This window comes from Larus michahellis, chromosome 4 (genome assembly GCF_964199755.1).
Source record: "Larus michahellis chromosome 4, bLarMic1.1, whole genome shotgun sequence".
Lineage (NCBI taxonomy): Eukaryota > Metazoa > Chordata > Aves > Charadriiformes > Laridae > Larus > Larus michahellis.
The window spans coordinates 17923049-17946447 of record NC_133899.1 but is presented as its reverse complement, the minus strand read 5'-3'; the positions used below and the strand labels follow the sequence as shown (position 1 = coordinate 17946447).

At 35.3% G+C, this 23399-nt stretch overlaps 1 protein-coding gene across 5 annotated transcripts in view; it reads right to left on the bottom strand.

Annotated features, from left to right (window-relative positions):
- Positions 1-23399, bottom strand: part of FTO (FTO alpha-ketoglutarate dependent dioxygenase) — a 251599-nt gene that overhangs the window by 188917 nt on the left and 39283 nt on the right. For 3 of the 5 annotated variants that reach the window (XM_074583153.1, XM_074583150.1, XM_074583149.1), the window contains exons 2-4: positions 15948-16025; positions 9897-10557; positions 1398-1541 (exon numbers count right to left, since the gene is read on the bottom strand). In XM_074583153.1, coding sequence (XP_074439254.1) covers positions 1398-1541; positions 9897-10491 — 739 coding nt within the window. In that variant the 5' untranslated portion in view covers positions 10492-10557; positions 15948-16025. Of the gene's footprint in view, positions 1-1397; positions 1542-9896; positions 10558-15947; positions 16026-20072; positions 20102-23399 lie in introns of all 5 variants that reach the window. The other 2 variants (XM_074583151.1, XM_074583152.1) reach the window with 2 other exon arrangements.

The window sequence follows — 23399 nt, the reverse complement described above, 5'->3', positions numbered from 1 at the left end:
ACAAATACAGAAAAGGGAGGCACATCCACACCTCTGTGCCAAAGGATCTCAAATCTTAACACTTTATCTGTTCATATCTGAACACGCTTAAGAGCCCAGGCAGTCCAGCTCGTTTACACATGATACCTCACTGATGACAGCATGCAGTATTTGATGAGGTAAATAAGAACAGGGACTGGTATATGTTTTTTTTTTTTAAGATTGCCCACAAATGTATTGTTTGTAGTAAGTAAACTGTTTTCATATTTGTTGGAAGACGAAAGTGAAAGGTAACAGTGAAAAGACTGTTCAGTCCAATAAGTTGGCAGCGCGACAGGTCATTCTAGGGGTGTTCCATGGTGTCTACCGTCCAAGTCACAAACACATAAACAGGGAACACAGCAAGCGCTCCCACTCTTCAAAGACGATGTCTGTCAAGGTCACTGAACAGGCAAACATGGTCATGTCAGAAATGTTGTTGGTGTTTCGAGTTGTGTGATTTATAACTAAATATGTTTAAACAAAAATGATAACTAAGAGAAACACAAGCCAAAAGAGAAAGCAACAGATTTTGTGTCAACAAACCTTAGCCACAGTTCTTGCTTCTTTCTTTCAATGGGAAAACCTTAGTGTGTGAGCTCAGCTGCTCAAGTAAATGAACTCAATTTAATTTTCTTTTTTTAATCCTCTATACTTGAGACATTGAGACTCACTCTTGGAGTATGACAGCTTTGTTCATTACGATCTTAGTATAATGCCACTACTAGAATATAGTACATTTGAATATACACATGGAAAAGCGTAGCAGGAAGACAGATGTCATGCCTAAAATTGGTGACAAATAAAACAAATCTACAGATTGGTACAGCAGTTGACACTTCAAGAACCATGGTACCAAAAAAACTTTAAGACTGCTACAGTCACAGTTTACATAATATGTGACCAGTCTATAAGTCAGACCCAAGAAGAGGAATTATTTTGGTTGAACGTAACAGACACAGGTGCTCACAGTTACTCAGTAAAACTGCATTAAGAATAGAAAGAGGGATACGCATCTACAAATACAATGACGGGACAGACACAGCTCAACTTCTCACAAGATCTGGGGAAATTCTGCTTATGGCCCGAAGCCTGACTGGGACTAGCAATTATGACTGCACAACAGACAGAAAAGGCTCAAAAAGAATATTTTCCTCTTTTAGCTGTGAGGTGAAAGCAACATTAGGGAAAAAAGTCCCCCATAATACACTGGAAGCGGGCAAGGTAGGAGGAATTTATTATATACTCTAGCCAGATCTTAGGTCTTTCTAAATAAGTAAAGTCCTAACTGAAAGAAAGTTATGGTAATGTATATTAAAATAAGTGTCATTTTCTCTCTTTTCAACAGAAAGTTCATCATCTTAGCCCTTGGAAATTACCAAGCATCAAGTAGAAGTCTCCTTGGTGAAGTGGTATTGCTAATCCAGGGGTCTCTATGTCCCATGCAACCTTCAAGCCTACATGCCAAACAGCTGGGTCTCGTCCCTTCAGTTTTTGTTCATTACTTTCTTCCACAGCTGAACCTTTAAAGAGAGGGAGGAAAAAACACCACAAAGATGACAGACAAGGTGAGAACCATAAAATACAAAATCTGGTCTAACAATAGAGACTTAATGATAACCCACATTGGTACAACCTTAATAGGCTTAAGTTTTCTATAATCTACATTTGGTATAATCCCCATCTCCAAATTCAGTACATAATAGGTAAAAAAAGCCATATGAGATCAAGAATTTTTTGCAACCAGCTTTACCAAGATGAAAACTTCACGTTAAGTACAAAGTAAAGGCGAATTAAGGCAAAACCTGTAACGGACTCAAGTTTTTCTGAAGTTCTCAAGTAAACGTATGGGAATTTTTGTTAATCTTCACTCATTTTATTTTTTTTTTTTTTTTACACTACTAAAACTATAAGCATAGAAGATAAAAAGAAAAATATGCAGCAACACTGATATAAAAATAGATAACTTCCGAAAGAATTTCAAGTCATAAACTGCCAAAGCATTTTATGAACAATTTCACTTTTTTACATACTTGCAATTTCACCAAATCATAAACCAAGGCAAAGTAAGGTAAAATAACAGGCACGAAACACAATCTAGACAAACAAAGTTGACTGAATCTTGGAATCGTATCTGTCACTCTTTTCTCAAAATTATTAGTCAAACATGCTAGATAACATGCGCAAGAGCCAACAAAGCTTCAATACATTTGTCACAACATTTTTCTTATCATTAAGCAACATGAATGTGTTGAGCTCGGGGAAAAAATAATCCACTGCATAGAAATAGTATTTAGAGCTTAATCCCTCAGAACTATTTTCATAAGCTTACTTCACTGCAGTATAAATTGAAAGATACAGTCAGCATTTATAACAAGGTATTTGGGAGCTATGGTATAACAGTTTTATGGCTAAAGTAACAGAGCATTTTGACAGAGGGAGGATGAAGTTTTAATAAGCAGTTGGCACAGAACAGCAGTGAACGGTTAGAAATCACCAACTACGTAGCACGCCTCATTACTGCTTATAACATCAGTAAATGCGTGTGTCCGCTTCACTGTCCATTTCAAGTGTGCTTTCATCTAATAATTTTTAAAACTTTTGTCTTCATTTAATTCCAGAATGAAAATACTAAAGTAAACTTATAACTCTTATTATAATATGCACACATAAAAAGTGACCTTGAACTCACATTTTCAAAAATATTCAAGTCATCCATCTGACATGGTTACTGCAATGTTTGTTTAGTTGGGAGCAGCCTTTAAGGATTAATAAATTGACTTAATTTCCTATGTCAATTAAATATTGCCTAAATTCAGAAAGCAAGAGAGCCAAAATCTTTTAAAAAGCCAATCTAAAGTTCTTAGTTAAAACTCCTACTGTAAATTCAGTCCCCATATTCCCTCCCTCCCCTGCTGCAGTTGCCATCCAGCTGAAGCTTTGGCTCAGGAGCAGCTCTAGGCCTTTCTATCAAGGAGCACACAAATGAGAAAACAAGAGCTAGCAAATACTCAGAAAAATCAATACTAAAGTCTTCAAGGGGCTTTCATATTTTCTGCCCTGTTCAGATAAATCGTAACTTAATTTAAGAAAAATGTTTTCTGAAAACTGCAAATAGGATGGCTTTCAAGGCATTTTTAATGCAATACATCATGGATATTATAAAAAGAGGTAACCTTTCTGGGTTAACTCTCTCTGTTATGCTGCTTTCCCATTCACTTTGGCAGCAGCACTGTTCACAATATGGCACCAATAAAATATAGAACTACAATCAGAGACAGCAATTTCAATCAAAGTTTCCCGGGGTCTCCTCATAAATCCAGCACCTTTGGAATGTGCTCGTTAAAATGACTTATTTTTTGCAGTTTGATAAATTTTTTATTGCTTAAGTACAGAGTTCAAATGTAGCTCACAGTCTCCTTTTCTCTACAGTCTCAATTATTGCACCTTATAATTATCAGCAGCAATTGAAACTGATTGCTCCTACCATGTTATTTTGGTAACAAATGGAAGCAAGCTGCTACTAGCTTTTAAATGCAAGCTATTCTGAAAGTGAGCGAAAGAAAAAAAAAAGACACCTTGTCATTTGTGGTATATCTCTAGGTAGCACTGACAAACTTTTACATAAGAAGATGTTATTAAATTCTGTATATCACACCTCAAGCATGACTGAATGCTCTATATTCATTGATATAATTACAGTTCCCATTTAAGTGAAAACATTTGGATGCATCTAAACCATAGGTATTTGAGAGTAAATCACGTGGACCATGCACATACACCGCACCTTAAGAACATGTATTTATTTTGAAGTAGACCATACAGAAATCGTCAGATGTATAATACTTAATGGAAATATAATAAAACTACCTGCAAATATGAATTCTCTTCATTAAAGATTTATAGAATTTGACCTGCAAGAACCCTTTACACTTGCATCCCAAATGAAATGGTGCAACCAGGTAACAAGCTTACCACAGCATAACAACACCACCTCATCAAACCTGTAATTAAGGTAGAACCATGAAAGAGAGAATGTAGCTGCAGAAAATTGGCCATAACATTATGCTTCCAACTAAACAGCTCAAATTTCAGAGATGTTCCAGCTCTAAGACCCGATCTTATCAGATTAGGTTCAGAACAACATGAAACTTGTTTTCCTGGATCTAGTTTGGTTACTGATCCACAGTACAGAAAGTAGAAGTAGCCTTGAAAGATTTCTTTGCTATCAGCACCAAAATCTTGAAGAGTCTGAGAGTTTTTTGGCACTCTGAAACCCTAAATGTTCTCAAGTCAAATTATAATGCCAAACTATATCCTAAATGTACTACTCTTAAATCAAATGTGATTTCTTAGACAATGGAATCACTGCCAACACATTGCTAAAAACTACCAGAACTGTAAACATCTACTTCGTCATTAAATCCAACTGACCGCTGTTCTACAGATACTAAAAAAGAATTCCTTTTTTTTTTTACAGATTGATTTTTCAAGTTTAAAAGAATTTGAGTACGTGTTCAGTGGTTAATTAAATATACACATTATTGGCTTCAATAGCAATTTATATATGTTATACGCAAAAAGTGAAAGAAGCAGGCCATGCTTTGCTTTTCAGCTGCTGGTGGGAAAGAATAAGTATCTACCCAGAGATATTCTTCTGACTTATTTCTGAAAAGCCATAGCATAAGAGGTTAATTAAACTGTACTAACACTTCAACTTTTGCTTGCAACTGGCATTCATAAAAACAATAAATGGAAGATTTGCCAACATTGCTCTTATCAATTCACATTTGGAATACCATGTCCAAATATATCAAGAACAAAAGCAACAAAATAAGAACAGAGAATATTCTGTCATCCCTTCATTCTTGAAGGGGAGACTTTATTTGATCAAATCAGTGAGAGCATGGCTAAAAAAAAAAAACACAAAAGAAAAAAAACAAAATACCATAGCAGTTTTAATTCAAATTATGATTTCTTTTTAGAAAACAGGGATTCAGATCTATTATTATAAGAGTAATCAGATCATTAAAAATTTATGATTCTCTCAGAAAATAATTCCAGCTGGGCAGAATCTACAAGTTGCAGATGTGACCATTTAACTCACATATTCATTTCTTAAGTAGTCATATATATTTTTCTACATAACATCTCTATTCTTTCAACAAGCAATATTTCTACTACATTACTGGCATTACAAACCATTTAATGTAATTATTCTCACCCTGTACAAATGTCTACTTTTATCTGTCAAGCAGTATATAAAGAGGATTATTGGTCAATTACAAATTTAGATTGACTTCGATTCTGAACAACTTTTGTAGCTTCATGATTATTTTTTTTTTTTAACCTAGTGAAGAAACATACATCTGTAGTGCATCTCAATTATTTTTATTTCCAATTACTGTAGAAATTAAATAGCAGTCATTAGGTTTAGTGCTAGAATATCACTTCTAACATCACAGTGTGAAAAATACAAATAGCATTTTACAAAAGAAAGAAGCATAAAAGCTCCTTCAAGATCAGTCATTACTGCAACTTTAAGTTTGTTAAACTTTCAACATTACCTTGTTAGCGAACAGAGCCAGTTGTTTAGTACTTCAGGAGATTTATACAGCAAGTAGGCCTAACAGCAGGATGGCAAACAAGATACTGTAAAGAATTCTAGAGAAAACTACTTATCTAACTGCAAACATAGTCTGTGGGGAATCCAGGCAAGAGAAAGATGGCCACTTCCAGTGACTAGATTATCTTCCATCTCCTTTAAGTTGGTAACTGAAACAAGTCTCTACTTCAAAGAGCATCTTTAGAACCAACTAGTGCTCTGCTAAGCAATAAAAATTCCTACAAAACTTAAAGACCTGAGGGAAAACTGTTCATTAATAAAATTTCATGGATAAAATCCAATTTTTGAAAACGTCCTCATTCCACGAGTATTTGGATTGCAACTCACTTTTATAAATAGAGCAGGAAATAAAAATGGGTTATTAGCTTACTATAGTAAAATCCTGAACAAGTTTTTACCTTAATGGTCTCATGTGATAGGATATTTGTAAGCTAATGTGTTATTAAAAATCCTGAATTGCTCAAAATTTGGAATTCCTGTTCCATGGTAAATTCTGAAAAGTAAATTAATTCTGAATAGTGTTAGTGACAGTATAATTGAACACACATTCTGTTACGTATTCAGTTCTGCACATGCACCATGACTACCACTCATGCACTTTCATGCAGTACACACATTAAAAGAAAGCTTCCCAAATTTTTTTGAGGGCCGATTCTTATCACTTGATAACTACTTTTAACCTACTGTAATGCATTTTATTTTAATGTAAATAAAAACAAATACTATTTAGATGAACATTAAACAAAGCATCTATCTTATTCTGTTCTTAGAAACGTACTTCACTTGAAGTTGCTTTGAAACAGTTTGACACTGGAAACAAGAAAACAGCGATGCTAATTAGAATACCAGCTTCTTCCAATACCTTTATGTTGACTCTCAAGTTTCTTTTCTGGCATATTAAAAACTGCTTCTACTCCAATTAATACTGATCAAAGTTTCAAGCATTAAATTTTCATTATGACATCAAATGCTGAACAAGCGAACAAGAAAATAAAGTTGTTTCAATTACAGTAGTTATCTGTTTTAATGCTATTTAATCAAATACGTGGATACCAAACGATATAAAAATACAAATTAAAGTAAAAAGAAAGCCATATAACCTGAGTTGTGCATCTCTAAGCAGTCTGACAAAGAGCTGCCATAACAGAGTAAGAGTGCTTGACTCCTAGGGCTCCTGCTGTTCAAAACCTGAAAACTGGGAGTTCTGCATTTGTGGCAGGATAGATTGGTACCAGCCATGAAGCTCCAGAAGCCCATGCTTCCCCATGCTAAGGGGCTGCCACAGTTCCTCGGTGTTTGAAGTACCAGAGACACCAGTAGGAATTTGAGGAAGCGAGACTTGACAAAAAAAATGCACAAGACCTAACAGAAAAGAGAATCAAGCTAGTTCTAACAAAAATCAACACACTTAATTTACGTTTGAATTTCCCACATAATCAGTGTTTGCTCTGAGAAAATTACTAATGCATCTAATCAACATCATCTAAGGAAAAATTGTTCCATCAAAATATTTCTGATTACCTCTACTCTTTTTACTATGTAATCTATTACGATTCTGTGACAGTCTTCATACACTGCAGTGAGAATTCAATGCTAACTCAGTACTAAATGAATTTATGGAATAAGTACTAGTAAAAAATACTGGCATAAAATGCAAATATAATTATGGAAAATGGGAAAAGGAGTCAAGGTACGATTCTACAAAGATTTAACAACAATCTTAAAAAAAAATGTGGAGCTTCTTCATGCTTCACAGTTATGCAGAGCTTGGTAAGAGATATAGTAAATACTGACAGTCTTTGTGAACTGCAGAAATGACCAACACATTGAAGTGATATGGAACTGGAAAGAATATTATAGGCACTGATAAGTGTATAACCACCACCATTTGAAAGCTATAAACAGGAAATCAGAAGAGCAAAAAAGACTATTTCTAGAAAACCAAGTAGTCTAATTACTCCTCTCGTATACACTGGGAAGAAAACTTCAGCACACACGAGTATTTAATTACAATGCCATATTCATAAACTATAAACAGGTTCCATTTCCTTCAATTTTTGAATAAGTAGGCCAACTAAAAATACAGCTTCACTTCAGGGTCATACAACGACAACCAGAACCTGAATACACACAGATGCGAATGAACTGTTTTCACATAAAGGTATACGACAGGACATTTCCTTATGATGCTCAGGAGCCACGCTAGACGCCTCAAATTCTCTCTAAAGTTCATTAAACCAACTTGAGCCATGGTCAAGAGCGATCAAATGGAATTCAACCTTGTTCAAGTTCAGATCTGACTTCATAAATCATTTTCTGCCCAGAAAGTGTCTTTTACACTGTCTCCAGCTACACTGAGGTTTTAGTATCACTGTCTCCTGCCAAGAGATTTTTTTCCCTCCCTCAATATATAACGAAACTTCAATTTGATTAAAAACTTTTGGAATCATTGCAAAAATAGAAGAATTTGAAGTAGTAACTTTTTAATTATTTTGTAAATGTAAGTGATAGTACAATTAATTTATTCACTGGAAAGCTCCTAGGTTTTTTAAATTTTCATGTCTATTTTTAAATCCTTTAGAAAAAATATAAACTTTTAAGTATAAGTGTATTTGAAAAATCCTTGTATGTGACAAAAACATTAATTATATAGAGATACCAAAATAATTTTTGGTCTAAATATATCAAATATTTCTATCCTCATCGATCAAATCTTGCATAGAATTTGCAGTGGTTTTAAAACAGCATAATTTTTACCTAACTTGCTGAACTTGAAGAAACAAAACCAAGTGACAAGTTATAAATAAACATAGCAGCTTTCTTTTTTGTTAATTTATAGCTCTCTGAACTTAAAGGGACTCATTTTTTTGCCCTCCATCAGCAAGTTTTATGTTAAAGTAAAAAGTTTTTAAGCATATTACAATAAATCTTCACACACACCATTATTACTGCAAGTTCATGCTTACGTTTCTTTAAATATTTTTTCAATAACATTTTAAGTTATCTACAATACTACTGAAAAGACACATTTACTGGACATAAAATATCAACATCATTGGCAAATAAGACAGGAAAAAGTTCATGGACGAAATGACATTTCTGCTGGTCATGGAATCTATTCTATTCAGTTTGATAAGCCAGCTGATGTTTTATGTCCAGGAAAATGTAAATACGATAATTTTCACTGAACATTAAATAACAAAGCGTCCCATAGTTTCAAAACTAATAACAAAACTAAGAAAAGAATGCACATTTAAGTATAAGCTATAATTTTTACATCACAGTCTTTAGCCAAAACCTACCGAAGTCAACGTGAATTCTTCCCACGTTTTGAAGCAAACATCAAAGGATTTTTGGAAGGACCAAAAATCAGTTCTGAATTAAGAAACATAAGGGAGCATTTGAAAATTCAAATCAAGTGTCTAAATTCTAATCTTATGTTTGCAAAACTGGAAGCCATTAAAAAAAAATCCAAGGCTTTGTTCAAAAATTGTTAGGAAAAAATAAACAAAAGCCTTCATGTCTGTTTATAAATAAAGATGGGAAAGGTACTTTAAACTAAAAATGAAATTATTTAATGACTCTTCAACAACACATTTTTCCCCCTAATACTGCACTAAATAACTAAGAGTTTGCAAAGCCTGTCAGACAACAGGTCTTTTAATGGAAAACTTCCACCCTTCCCAAGTACAGAGATGTTGGCAAGTCCTCTGCAAAACACCACTACAGCATACCTAGACGAAATATATATACACACTTCCAAGTAAATACAGTAATACTTTTATACAAAACCAACCTAAAACGATCTTCCCAAAGAAAGAAGAGTAGTAATATCAGCATAAAGCAGAAGCAAGTCTGTATATGATAAATTACACGATAAAGACAGTGATCTCTACTACAGTGAGACATGTTACAGGACAGAAAATATGCACACGCATTAACCTGAAATAGGTATTCGACAGATTTTGATTTCCTGGCTCTTAGTCAGGAAGTTAATTGTACCAATTTTTAAATCTACTTACAGAATGACTGATGAGCCAGCTACAGTAAACACAGGTATATTTTGTACAGGTTTTAGTAGATATAAAGATAGGGCTTAAACACAACAAGTACCACAATGTATTCAGAAACACATGACAAATCTAGACTAGCATGCAGGTGTGCTTATGTACGTACCACAAGGAAACATAAAAGAGCTTCAGGGATTTAAGATATTTATATCACTAGTCAACTCCTGCCTCCCATCACTCACCTTCACAGCTGTAACTGTACACAGCAACCGTTGACCTTTCAACCAGATTCTCGTCATGGTGCCAGCTCACTGCCATGCTCCCCATTCCAAAATAAGGTTCTTGTTTCAAGTACAGCATTTGTAGGGGATCCATATAATTTAATAAAGTCAAGTTATAAGATGTTCTGTTCTTTAGACTTATGTAGTCATCCTCTGGTACACAACAACTGCTTTGATCTTTTGAAACGGACCCCTTCTCCGTAAGAGAAGTAGCAAAATTTTGCTCCCTATCTATTACAGTAGTATCTTTAGTTTCTTTGGTCTCAAACGAATTTTGTCCTTGCAATGCCTTGACTGCTTCAATATGCAAGTAGTCATTAAGTCTGATTAATGCTTTACAAGCATCCTGTATTTGAGGACTGCAATAATTTATATCATAACCTTCAGTAGGCCAAGGAACTGTAAATAATCTTGTGTTCAAGTACTTGTAAGTGCATCCTGGGTTTCCAATTAATATACGAGACACTGGGGTAACAAAATCTTTTCCTTTGATCCTTACAAGATCTTGAAAGAAACAATCATGTTTTCGCAAGGTCAGAAAGCCTTCTTGTACCATTTGATGTAGCTCTTCAGGTACAGTATCAGATTTTCCAAAAATCAGCTTGGAATATTTGGTCTTCCACTAAAGGAAAAAAACAAACAAACAAAAACAGCAAAAGAATTATTCTTTTTACATGAACAAAAGTATTCCATATATTCAAGAACAGACAAGGCTGTGTTGATAAGCTACCAAGCATGAGTCTAGAATACGGTGAAGAAATAGATGCCAGTATTTGTTAGTTTATTTTCATATTTCAATATATTGCACCAACTGTGGATATGTAGCAGTGGCCTGTAGCCAGAGACTATAACCGGGTCAAATCTCTAAATAAATAGATCTGAGGATTCTGGCAGAAATCAATAGAACATACAAACTTTCCTGATAAATCTGTAGATAATGCTACCTTTAAGTATACAAACAATGGAATATCAAGCAGTAACAAACTGACTCCTCTTTTGGCAATGCCATGGCATTGCAAAGACCATTCTGTCTCATTCTGATGTACAGAATTCTAGAGGGCTACATGACAAATCGAAATAGTTATATATAACAACAATTTTTAGGGTAAAAATAACAGAATGAAAATGTAAATTTTCAAAAAAGGCTAACATTCTGCTGCACTGTACCTTTATTTTCAAAATAGCCCTTGACATGTTGGTCCTTTCTATTTTCATATTCCTCAACGCATGCCAATTAGCTCTCCAATTCTATATAAAAGTTCGCCTTTTAGATTAAGAAAAAATATGAATAAATATCCAAACCAATTTCCCCCACCATCTCCCCACCCGTAATACCCTTTTACCCTTTTTCCTTGTATCATCTTCTGACCACACCAGCTCTGGTATCAGCTGGAGTCCAGAGTCCAGCTGTCTGTTGAGGCAACAACTTCCAGCAAGGTACGATGCTGCTAAACAGCAGTATCTTGCTTTGCATCCAAAATACTGCTTCCCACTCCAGGAAGGCTTGGATAACTTCATTTTGTTAATCTGGTTTTCTAAGGAAATCAGTATCGTATAATCACACCTTTTATCGGCTGCCCATAAATCTGCTTTAACTACTGCCGAGACTGTTTGGCACGCTGGACAAAGGCTAGAGAATAAGTTCTTAAATAGACCAAGTTCCTATGTATTTCATTAAAATTAATAAATAAATAAAAGAAACGGATGCAAACTAGTGCCCTTAGTAAGTGAGCTTATCGGGTGTCAATTAGCATGTGTGAAGCTCCGAACGACTCACAACACCTATTTCCTTCATCCAGAAGTTAGTCACTAGCCTGGGGAAAAAGGTAAATACTGATGGTGTTGTGGGGAAAAAAGTTAAGGTAAACTGAAGTCAGAAGGCATTAGGCAAGGGGGCAAGAGCACACGGATGCCCAAACCTGATCTATCAAAACTTTTACTAACATGATGATTTATGTTCAAAGTGCTTTTAAAAAACAAATAAAAGCCACCAGCACAAAAGCATCACACTGACCTACAATCCCATCTGTGGGCTCCTTCTGGCACAACTCAAAACCACTTTACTAGTACTAGCTACTTCCAAGTCAGATTTGAACCTGCTTTCCAGGAAATTAACTTTGAAATTCAGAAAAGGTGCCTTTAAAAATATAAACCAGGCAGTATGCACATTTTCTACTGCATGAAAACAGTTAGACTTTTGCATCATAACACGTTGTTATCCTACAACACTGAAAAGGTAGCCATACAGGATCATTTGTTTCTACTAAAAAGGGGAATATAAAAGGAAGTCTATTTTAAAGACAATGATTACACATAATAAATCTTAGTTTACCTATAAACCTTGCCATTATTTCTTGTGGATTTTTACAGTGAAGCTAACTCCCTTTCTTCACACCTTCTTATGGCTTCCAAAAACTAGCTTCCTAGAGAGGGAAAAAACTCCGTAACAGTATCTACAGATAATAACAGTTTCCGGCAACAGTATTTACATGCTTAACTTTAAATACCAAAACTTGAAAATAGTCCCAGATATCTATCTGAAGGTCCCTCTACAATCCCCATCAGACCACTGGATTCCAGCTTTCATTAAAAGAACCGAATATAAATTTGATAAATGCAATTTGCCTGAGCTTGCCAAAAGCCTGAAACGATTCGTTTAGAGGCCCTGAAATGTCCCTTTGTTTCAATCAGTCCTGTCTACCTGTAGCCTTTGAATAATACAGTGAAAAAACCTTATAAATAATAACTACTGAAGTAAGTAATTGCAAATTTTAAGGATTTACAGCTATAGGCTACAGTCAGATGTGCGGGTATAGGTTGATGGGAATCATAAGTATTCTTTCACAAACTACTTAATCGTGACAGAACATATAAAGATTACTACTGCATGATTTGTTCCATTATGCAAATTATACGTATAAAAGAACAAGCTCTAACAGTTCTATAGCAGTATCACGGTATTTCTTTAAGTCTCTATATTGGACATACTCAGGTCAGATTAAACAATCACCACATTACATATGCTATTATGGCATATTTGAAGAGTCGTTCTTAGTACATATTTTTAAACCATTTAGTATATTGAATTTCTGACATGAATCACACACACGAAACTCCAAACAATTATTACAAACGGAAGGAAATAACAATACGATGTAAAGCAACTAAATGCCTGAAAACACACACTAGAAAGGAAGCGCACAGATTTTTACAAAGGTAACAACATTGTATTTCCCTCCTGAACTGCAGAAGTAATGTCTTCCACATTTGATTGCCAGCAAAGTCAGAGGTTGTGCTTTAAGATTACATGCTTAAGAACTATTTTATCATTAAGTTTTATACAGTATGCTTAGGATCCTACCTTAAAAAAAAAAAAACCCACACACACATCTCAGAAGAAATCAGGAAGTAGAAACATATTTCCAACACATCACATGAAAACAGTTTGGTCTTCTTTAAATCTCCCACCAGTCATTGTGCTGAGTCCCACATAAGGAAAGCATTAAGGCATCAGAACACAGGGTGAATGCTGTTCACACTGGACACCTTGTTGTTTTGGGGGGATGGGGAAGGGGAATAATCATGTACTCTGTGTTGTACCTCTGACAGCAAGTATTTAAAGGTCAATTCACTGTTCACTCTGAAAGAAGCAGGTACGTTACTGGCAACTACAGGACATAAAAGAAAAGCACATTTGATGCTCAACTCTTCATATGTGTGTATTTAAAATCACGTGTGTAATATTCGTGCTTTCCTTTCTAATGGTGGTACTCAACACAGAGAATCACCCTACAGGATGCCTCAAGTGATAGAATAAAGTTAGAAATCAGCAATAAAGACCCTTGATAAGGAAACTGCCACTTACATCATGAAATGATAGTTTATACTTCAAGAGATTTGTGAATTGCCTTAACAGACTTTTTTGTTTTCATTAGTGGCTTTAAACACTACATTTTTTCAGCCAATGGTTTGGGGCCCATTTCTAAAATCCTTCATCAGGCAAGACACATTGAAAGAGGATGTTAGTGAAGCTTTGTTTGAGATGGAATTTCGTAGTTTTGTTCAGACTGTACATTTTCATACCTGACAGGATACTGTAGTTTTTTACTTGAATCCTACCTATCCTTTCCAACACATGCAAAGAACACTACTTTACAAGGGGTGTATCCTTAAAGAAGTAAGGCAGCTCTCTCCAGGAAAGGCAGACTATAAAACTAAACTGTACGTGATATTTTATTTTGCCAATTTGTTGTCTTCAAGCTCTCACCCTTCTTCTCCTCTCCATCTGTAGTACATTTAAGCATCACGGAACTTGTAACATCTACATCTGTGATTAAAGTAACATTTCACAACCACCATAAGAATTTAGAAGGTGCTTGTGATGCTTACGATTACACAAACACTACACAAAAAGTGTAATTCTATATGATGCAAAAAGAACGTATCTAAACTCTATTAAGGCCTGAACAGGTCTGATTTCACTCCTTATCTTGTTCCCATTGTCTTCTATATTTATGGGTTACTGATACTGAGCAAATGAGATGCCACTTGGGCAACCCCGGCTCCATCTTCTCTTTTCATAGCAGCTTCACGAGACTGTGGATTTACAAAGATGGAAAAAAGAAAGAGATGCTGGGCATAGCAGCTCTTGGCAGCCACAGATATAAAAGAAGAGAACAAACAGGAGGGAAGCCTCAAAAAGGGGAAGGAGCTTCTTCTTGAACATTAGTTTAAGACTGAAAAGAATGTGTTCGTGGTTGGGTTTTTTTGTAAAGAAAAAATAAATATCATTCTGTTAAGCTCTTCTACACTTCTCCTTGCCCTTATGCACAGAAGTGCTTTTACGGTTAACAGCAACTTATGTGTTGTCATGTTATTATCCTTACAGCTGTTAAAGATGCCAATCAAGAGCGTACTATGCTATGTTCAGCACTGCAAGAATACAGAGAAAACCCTACCTTCCCTAAGCATCCTATAACCCAAATGAACGAGAAAGGTGAGGGAAGTATATAGCTTGCTCAGTATCACAATTGGAATCCCGTGGCAAACTGGAGTTTGACTTCATGCTTCTGAGTCGCAGTGCAGTACCTGACCTATAAATAAATCTTTCCTTTTCTATAGTGTGGTGTATGCTGAACTTTTCTTGGCCTTAGAATCCTGCAAAAGAGAAATTCATCCTTGCAAAGAAAGAGTCAGACCTATTTTTATGCTACCATATACATCTTTGAGCCATATGTCAATACAAGAAAGGTGACATGCCTGTAGTGTAAGCATGTTTGCTGTAGCTGTTCAAACTACGAGATTCTTTCTTATGTTTTTCATCTTATTGTGTTCCGATTTGATCTGATTGAACCTACAATTCTTGCCATCTGTTTTGTAGCTGACCTAGAAAGATCCAAGATAGACACAGAATACTCTACTCATACTCTTCCATACATTCATTTGCTTTACTACTCATGTGGCTACTGGGCCTGCTTTTTACTTTTACTTTGTCTCATTTGAGGCATGCATTCCAGTTTCCACAGTTTGTTTTGCAAGCAAAGTCTTAAGGGTTACTTATTGTTTGAAAGTAGAATTAAGCCAAAAAATTTCAAAATTCTATGTTAATACTTTCCCTATTTTGCCAAACCTGAGCTATAAAGAATAGTTCTCTTCACAACTCAGGAAAAAAAAAATAAGCAAAAACCAAAAAACTTTAAAAGAACGGTGACGTGTACTTTATTTTAACAAAGCACAAGAAACTGTGATTCATTGTTACATGTGTTACCTAGTATTCAGGTACTGATACTCAGAGCAAAATCCTACAAATAAACGGAAGTTCACAAAGTCTTCATTTTGAGTATCTGAATTCTAGAGGTCTTATTTAGCATCACCTGAAAGCACATTATCAGCCACCAGGATACCTTTTTCATGTCAGATTTCACAGTGTCTCTTTGAAGAAAGATTTATTTGTTGTTCAGTGCAAACTGCCATTTCAGTTTAAATCAAGTACAGTTAAAAGAAATACATTACCAACTGATGGAAATCAGCATCGGCTGGTGTCACATATGGAAGTCTATTCTCTCCAAGTTCTTCAAGAAGCTTTTTTTTCTGTTGTGGAGGGGCAAAATTGAAACAGAAAATTAGACTAAAAACCAAGATAAAAATAGACAAGTATAAAACTAGTTGTATTAAAAAGGCACAAACGTGCAATCATTTCCCTTACTACCTTCAATTCTGAAAAATGAAATAAGGATAGAGGGATGCAAAAAAAATCAGTGGAGTTTTTCCACTTACAAAGCAGTAATTCAGGTTAGGCAGCTTCAGCACATGTATTTTTCCTTCTCAATTCTTTTTTAGATAATCATTCTTGATAAAAATCCATCTTTGTCTAATGTTCTTCAGAACTATGCCTACTTTGTTCCTCAATACTAATTTCTTGTTTCTTTATCATTTTACGTTCTACTTCGATTTCTGGACCCAATGGGTACAAAGCTCATATTCCATTAAATGGCTCAATAATATCATTTATTAAAACAATGAGCCTCAACATTAGGCATAATCTAAAATGGTTCATGAAATAGGTGTATGAATGAAAACGAAAACATCGCCTACTGCACACCAAAGCCTCTACAACCTGGCAATATTTAAAATGCCATACTCAAGACCTGCCATTCCAGCAGACAGCCACAAATCTGGTTTCAGGTTGGGAGCGCACTAAGAACCAGCTGACTGAAGAATTGGTTTTCTCTGTCTCCCTTGTTAACTCCTTTTTCACTTCTGTTTTAGACTGAGAGTATCTCCACTAATGCTCAGTCAACATGACCACTAAGAATTTGCTAAGATAAAAGCCTGATTTTCCCCAAATTGCATTTTCCAGGTTTTTATTAAGAAAACCAGAGTTTCTGTATGCATTATACAATTAATTGTGCAGCTAAAGATTTATCAAGTGCAAGAGAAGCTTGAAACATGCTTTCAGATTTTTGGAATCAAACAATCCCAATCCATGACAAGTGCATCCGCATTCATCTACCCACAGTCTTATTCAACACTAGCTCAACATAAGTACAGATTAACAACAGTGTAAAAATTGATACGGTGGAAGTATTGGCCTAGAAAATTAATACACTGCTTCCTTTATTTCATCCTTGTTTTAGCTTGCAAGGATGGTTTCTTTACAAACTTAGTGCACTAATAAATATTTAGTAATAAAAAAAGCAACTCAAAGATCATAAAACTACTTCTGCCTCAATGCTTGAATATTTCAGGTAATAGGATTCAAATTCTCATTTTTATCGCAATATTTTCAATTACATAAGCACTATGACAAGAAATAATTGCAGCTGCAGCTCACTCAATACTTTTATGTTGTAAGAGCAAGATCAGATGGAAATAGGATACAGTTTTTAAAAGAATAAGGGCGTACTACAAAGGAAAACACAGAATAAGTTTAAAAAGGGTATCACAAGCACTTTCATAAAACCAAGTTATATGTAACAACTACATATTTCATCATGTAGATGTCACTGCAAATTGATTATTCCACAAACAAGAGAATTCATTGTTTAAAAAAGCATTTTTTTTTTCCCTGAAAATTCCTCTTTTCATAATCTTTTTGGGTTGCATATACAGGTCAAAACAGACAATCCCTATTCTGGCAATCCTATTTAAAAAACGAGGGAAGAAATAGTACATGTAGTAACTAACTCCTGGCTTACAGCAAACACATAAACAAGGAACTATGAAGAGTGTTACTGTGTATTTTATTCTGTGACAGTGAATTTCATTTATTCAAATTTAAGCATCAAAGAAGATGACAGAGGCTTAAAATCATGAGGAAGTGTAGAAGAATTTAAGGTTAATAGCTAACAGATCAGTCAAACTAAAAAAGAGCAGGCAGCTCTCACTTACTCATCTCCACACTCACACTCTGCTGATCACTGACTCCTAACTAGACTGAGAAGAGCAGCACCGAAATTTATGAACTAGCAACGTCATTTCTCTAGGCCTCTAGTTTTCTTTGGGGACAGGTTGTTGGTATGTTGACGTGAAGCCATTGGTGAAATGGAGCATAATGTAACTTCAGATTAAGTTCACAAAAAATGACATGCTAATTTGCTGCATATTCTAAAAGAGTAACACTTCTCTATTACAAAAAGTTTGCTACAATTTTATTACATGAAATCACTGAAAACATTAGATTGGCTTTGTTATCTGTAAGAGAAGCCATATTAAACTGCAGAAAAAATATCATATATTTCAATATGGACACATATCTGCGGAAAGAAAAAAAGAGGTGGGAAGAAGAGAGATTCTGACAATTTCTTTGTCAAGTACCAGCCTCTTGGCAAAAAGCACACAACATTAAAATGCACTCTTGTGTATAGGTAGTACTAGTTCACATTTGATTGTCAGATCTGGCTAAGTGCCGCTCTTCAGCTTGATGTACAGACTAATACACACAGCTGGGTGGTATAACAGGCTGCTCATCTCTTATGCAAGAAGCTGTCACACAGATGTCAAAAACATCAAGCTACTCACAAATACCTCCAAAAAGTAAAAAAAGAGAAAAACTGAAGATCTGCCTATACCAGCTGGCTGATGTGTAAGTCTAAGCACTGTTACAAAAGCATTGCTTATAGGCTCTTCCAACATGTAAACCCCTAAATTAAAAAAAACAAATTGGCTTTACTTGAAGGTATCAGGCATCTTAAAAAGCATTTTTCTAAATCTGTTTTTTACATTTTAAAAATTATTAGGAGCGTAACAGTCAATTCAGGTACTAGTAAGATGGTTTTTGCACTTTAAAAACCAATGTGATTTTTATGTATACATTAGCGATGCCAGTATGTGAAAGACAATCTTATGTGCGCCATCCCTATAATGTCATCATGTACTGTGCACTGCTCAAGAAACCTTGTTAAGTGTTGTACTTGGGCCTTCAGAAAGGAGAAGATATATGAAAATACCTTATTTTGTAGGCTCCTGTGAGTGTTAACGCATCTATTATATCTAACTCTGATAACTGGAATTAATACCAGAAGCACTAATGCCCAATTTTAGACTCTCCGATGAACTTCCAGCAGACTTTAACAATCTCTGCTCATTTATTAGTAATAAACAGGTTTATTAATGAGATGGTTGGTTGTAAAATTCAGCAAGTGGAATAGTAATAATTGGAATCTCTCAATCACTATACATACAGTTTTTATTTTTTCTATGTTTCTTCATGGCGATAAAAGTAATGCGTTGTATGTTACTGAGCAGAGGTAATAGAAACACAGCTGATGCACATCAAAGTCACAGGCCAAAATGCAGTTACGTTACACACACATGGTTTGTTATTTTCAAATTAAATGGTGTAAGGGAAAGATGGGACTTAATGACATTTTCTGGCCAAGGAGCATGACAGTGTAAAAATTTTTGCAGCTGACATATTTCCCTGCAGGGTGTCAACACCATTCTCAAAAGCTTTCATTTCTTTCTTGATCGTAAGACAACAGTTCAGTATCTAGGCTATAAAGGCTTGTGAAGACCTTAGAGTCTCAAACATAGAATTCCCACTTAGTTTCATCACACAAGTCAGAAGACAGTAGTCATTTTCCAATTTACAGATCATTGTCTTGGCTGAAACAATGTATTACAAAAATTAATTTTATCGAAATCATATTGAAATATTTTTGAAATTAGTTCTGACAACAAATTTAAGGCTGCAATGTCACAACAATTTCTAACACCTAAAAATACTGAGAACATTAAGAAGCAAAAGTTTGGGGGTTTCCCCCAGCACTTATCATAAAATGCACTGAAGAATGTATTGAAGAAATTGCATTTGTTCACGCAAGGAGACTTAAGTCAATGCAAGTAGTATTCACCTCTAAAAAGATAACCCTGTTTGCTGCCATGCATTTCTCCTGAATTCAGGGAAAATGTCAGCTTCACTACACTAAGTAATCTCTCTGGACCTGGAGCAGCATCCCATACAGGTGTAAAAAGTCAGTCACGAAAGTCCAAGACATGGCCAGATACAAACAGTGCCTATGAAACATTTAAGGATGTTAGCTTTTAGTTAAACAACAAGAACTCACTCTAATGAGCAGTTAAAATATATACTTCATTCAAAATAGTACACTGCCAAAAACCATGACTGTTACTCACTATTCTGGACAAGCCCATCTCGTTATTCCCTAAAAAAAGATTTTTTTCAGAAAAGAGGGTATTTTGAAACGTCTAACATGCACATTTCTAACCTCTGAGGCAATGCAAGCAACCTGTTTTTCAGCCACCAATTACTTACTTTCACTTACAATCAGCATTATGCAGAATGAAGCAAAAAATGAATCATGCTATGGAAAAGATACATAAAAGAAAACAATTCAAACAAAACCTGAATACCTCACTAGTGCATTTAACTTCCTTTTTAAACAATTCTTAGATATTTATTATTTACAAATACTTCATATACACATCACGCTAAGGAACAACCATTTTTAATATTCTGCAGATGGCTGGGAACGGGCTGGACTCTTCAATCCACCTTTCAGGCAAGCTGATGGTTGCCTGATGCAGAGAAGACACCACAACAAGTAAAACAGTTCTACGTACTCGTATACACCCTTCCCTGCAAAATAACTGAATTTTCTGATTCACTACTTGACTTATGTTACAGTGACCTAAAGTCCCATCTAATGTTACCTTAATTTCATCAGGTCAATGATTTTAAATTTTTTTTTAATAAAGCAAAGACTGAAAACACACCTCATTTTTAACGCCAGCAATCTTACAGCAAAGAGAGGTAAGAGAAAGCCGAACATTTTATCTAGGCTGATCTTTAATTATCTCATGTTTAGATCTGACAAATCATCTTATTGGGACTAAAGGAGGCAACAACATACTGCTGGATGCGAGAGTGCAAAAGGAAGGCCTACCAGCTTTGAAACAGCATCTCCACTCACAGCTTTCAAAAGCCCTTCTGCCTTAACTCCTTTTATTACAAGTTCTTAAAACATTGGCCCTTTTTTTGTCCTAAAAAGGAGGCTAACTGCCTGCTGCAGTTTTTACTATTTTGAAAATACTGACTCGGGACCAGAACCAGTAAGACACAGGCTCAAGTGTTTTTGTTTTCAGTGTGTTCGCAGAAATTTCTGGGGCAGCTCCCAAAAAAAGGGCCTCTATTCAAAGCATAAGAAAGTATCATTTCCATCTACAATGCTGTTTTTCCCAATAGTCTTTTGTTTTCCAAAAGGTTATCAGGCTTAGCAAGGCACTCTGAAAATGCACATTGTCATGAAAGAAAGATCTGAATCACAGATTCAGATGCAAACCTTTGGTTTTCCAAAAATCACTCCTTTATATTACCTCCTTCCTCACATAAGAATGTGTATTACGGCCTGTGTTTCTCTTTCGTCATTTTTTTTTTAATCAACTATAATAAAAAGTGGATTTCTTTCAAGTCATGCATGAAGAGGGCTAGTGCTCTGAAGTGAGAGTTCAATGGCTTTATAAAGGAGGAAGATTAAATACTTTATATAGTAAAAATTTTGTGACACAATACTAGGACCCCATCTAGAAGAAAGCCATCACTTTACAGGAACTTCCATAACCTTGCCTCCTAACTTTCTTTCACACGTTTTTAAAAATAAAATTTAAAAAAATTCACACAGAATTTGTGATTGTTTCTTAAGGCAGGAATGGGATTTTGAAGTTGACATTTGTTTAAACTAGAAGGCTTTCCAAGTGTTAGCTATTAAAACTTCATAACAACCAAGATCATTCAAGTGGCTCACTAAAACCTGTTATGTCAGAAATGAACATAGAGTAATAAAAATACATTCTAAATGCACTATTACAGCTTTTATTTCGCCATTATCACAAATATTAGATTTCAGAAATTTTTTTCTTCAAATTATTTCTGTAAACTCCATTCATGAAAAGATCTTAAGGGACTGGCCAATTTTACAGCACCATTTACTCACATGAAAAAGTTATATTTCCAGGTTACCCTTCATTACACTCAAGTCTTACCAAAAGCCATGTGTCCGCTACATTCTTTCTATAATCCAGCATGTCAAAAATACTGGCATACATATGATCATACTGTACCACACTTCGCATACTACAGCTTCCCCCCCATCTCCCCAATACTATATGCCAGAATAATTTTCATATTAAGGAAAAAATCTTGCATTTTTATTATATAAAATTCATATTAAAGTTATCTATGAATCTCTAACAATATTTAATAGCTGATAAATCAATTACCTAACAATACTTCAATAAAGTATGCTGGTTATTTACTGTAACCATTCTGCATCTTGCTCTCCCACTGAACAAATCAGTCCAGTTACAGAAGCAGTAGGATGCAGTTCAAGTGATCTGGTCATTAAAAAAAAAAACAACCAAAAATAAAAAACCCATTTACTGTAATGCAAAGACCTCGGGTCTAACACCTGCATTTGTAACTGAGCAGCTGTCTAAAAGACTGTTTGATATTCCTTCCTGCAAAGGTCCTGTTTGCCTTTGCTTACTAATTTCAACCTCTCTTACCCTTTCTCATAAATCAGCAGGCCCAGATTTGGTTCACATACACACGCAGGCAGTCATGCATATGCACAATATACTTAACTGAACTGAGAGTTAATTTATGCATCGAAGCAGCTTAGCAATGTGTGAGAAATGTCTCTGCTACCAGTATCCCCTCTCTCCCCACCTTGACATGTTAAGGGCCCCTTAATTGTTGTTTTAACCTACAGAAACATTGTTCCTTCGGCCAGTGGCTGTTAATGGAACAGAACTGGCAATTTTCTCACCCAGCTGAGTGTAGATTTGTCACACGTGGATTAGCACTTTAAGTAACCATAATAAAAATTTGAAATGATAAGTTGTTCACACACAGCCGCTTTTTGCTGACAAAATGCCCCCAAGCCTCCTTAGTATACCTGTCAATAAACTTCTACCATCACTGCAAGCATCTTGACACCATCATCCATTTCTTGTTCCCTCTATCACTTGTGCACCCTCTTCCAACAGGTACCAGATGGTAAATGGATCACTTCTCACCTGTGTCAGGCGAGAAGTAAATACATTCAAACTTTGTTTGAAAATAGTGACTGAGTTGCAGTCAGATCTCCAGTTCTTCAGTTTCCTTCTTACACATATGGACACAAGCATACATGCACATAAGAAAACATTTAAAACAGTGAATACTTTTAGGTCAACATGTTTGTGAATCACAAGGAATAGAGACAGACACTGGGGCGTTTCTGCATGCCCTTCTTTGCACAGTTTCACTGAGAAATAGCCAATAGTTGCCTGAAACCAGATTTCTTAACCTAATAGTTCTTAACCCAGTAGTTCTTAACCAGGTCACCTTCAAAGACCCAGCAAATAGAAACCTTAGCGACTGTCATCAATAGTTGATTCTGCATGAAGTAGCAAAAATACCCCTATATGCTCAGTCACAAAAAACCAAGTGGGTTTATCAGT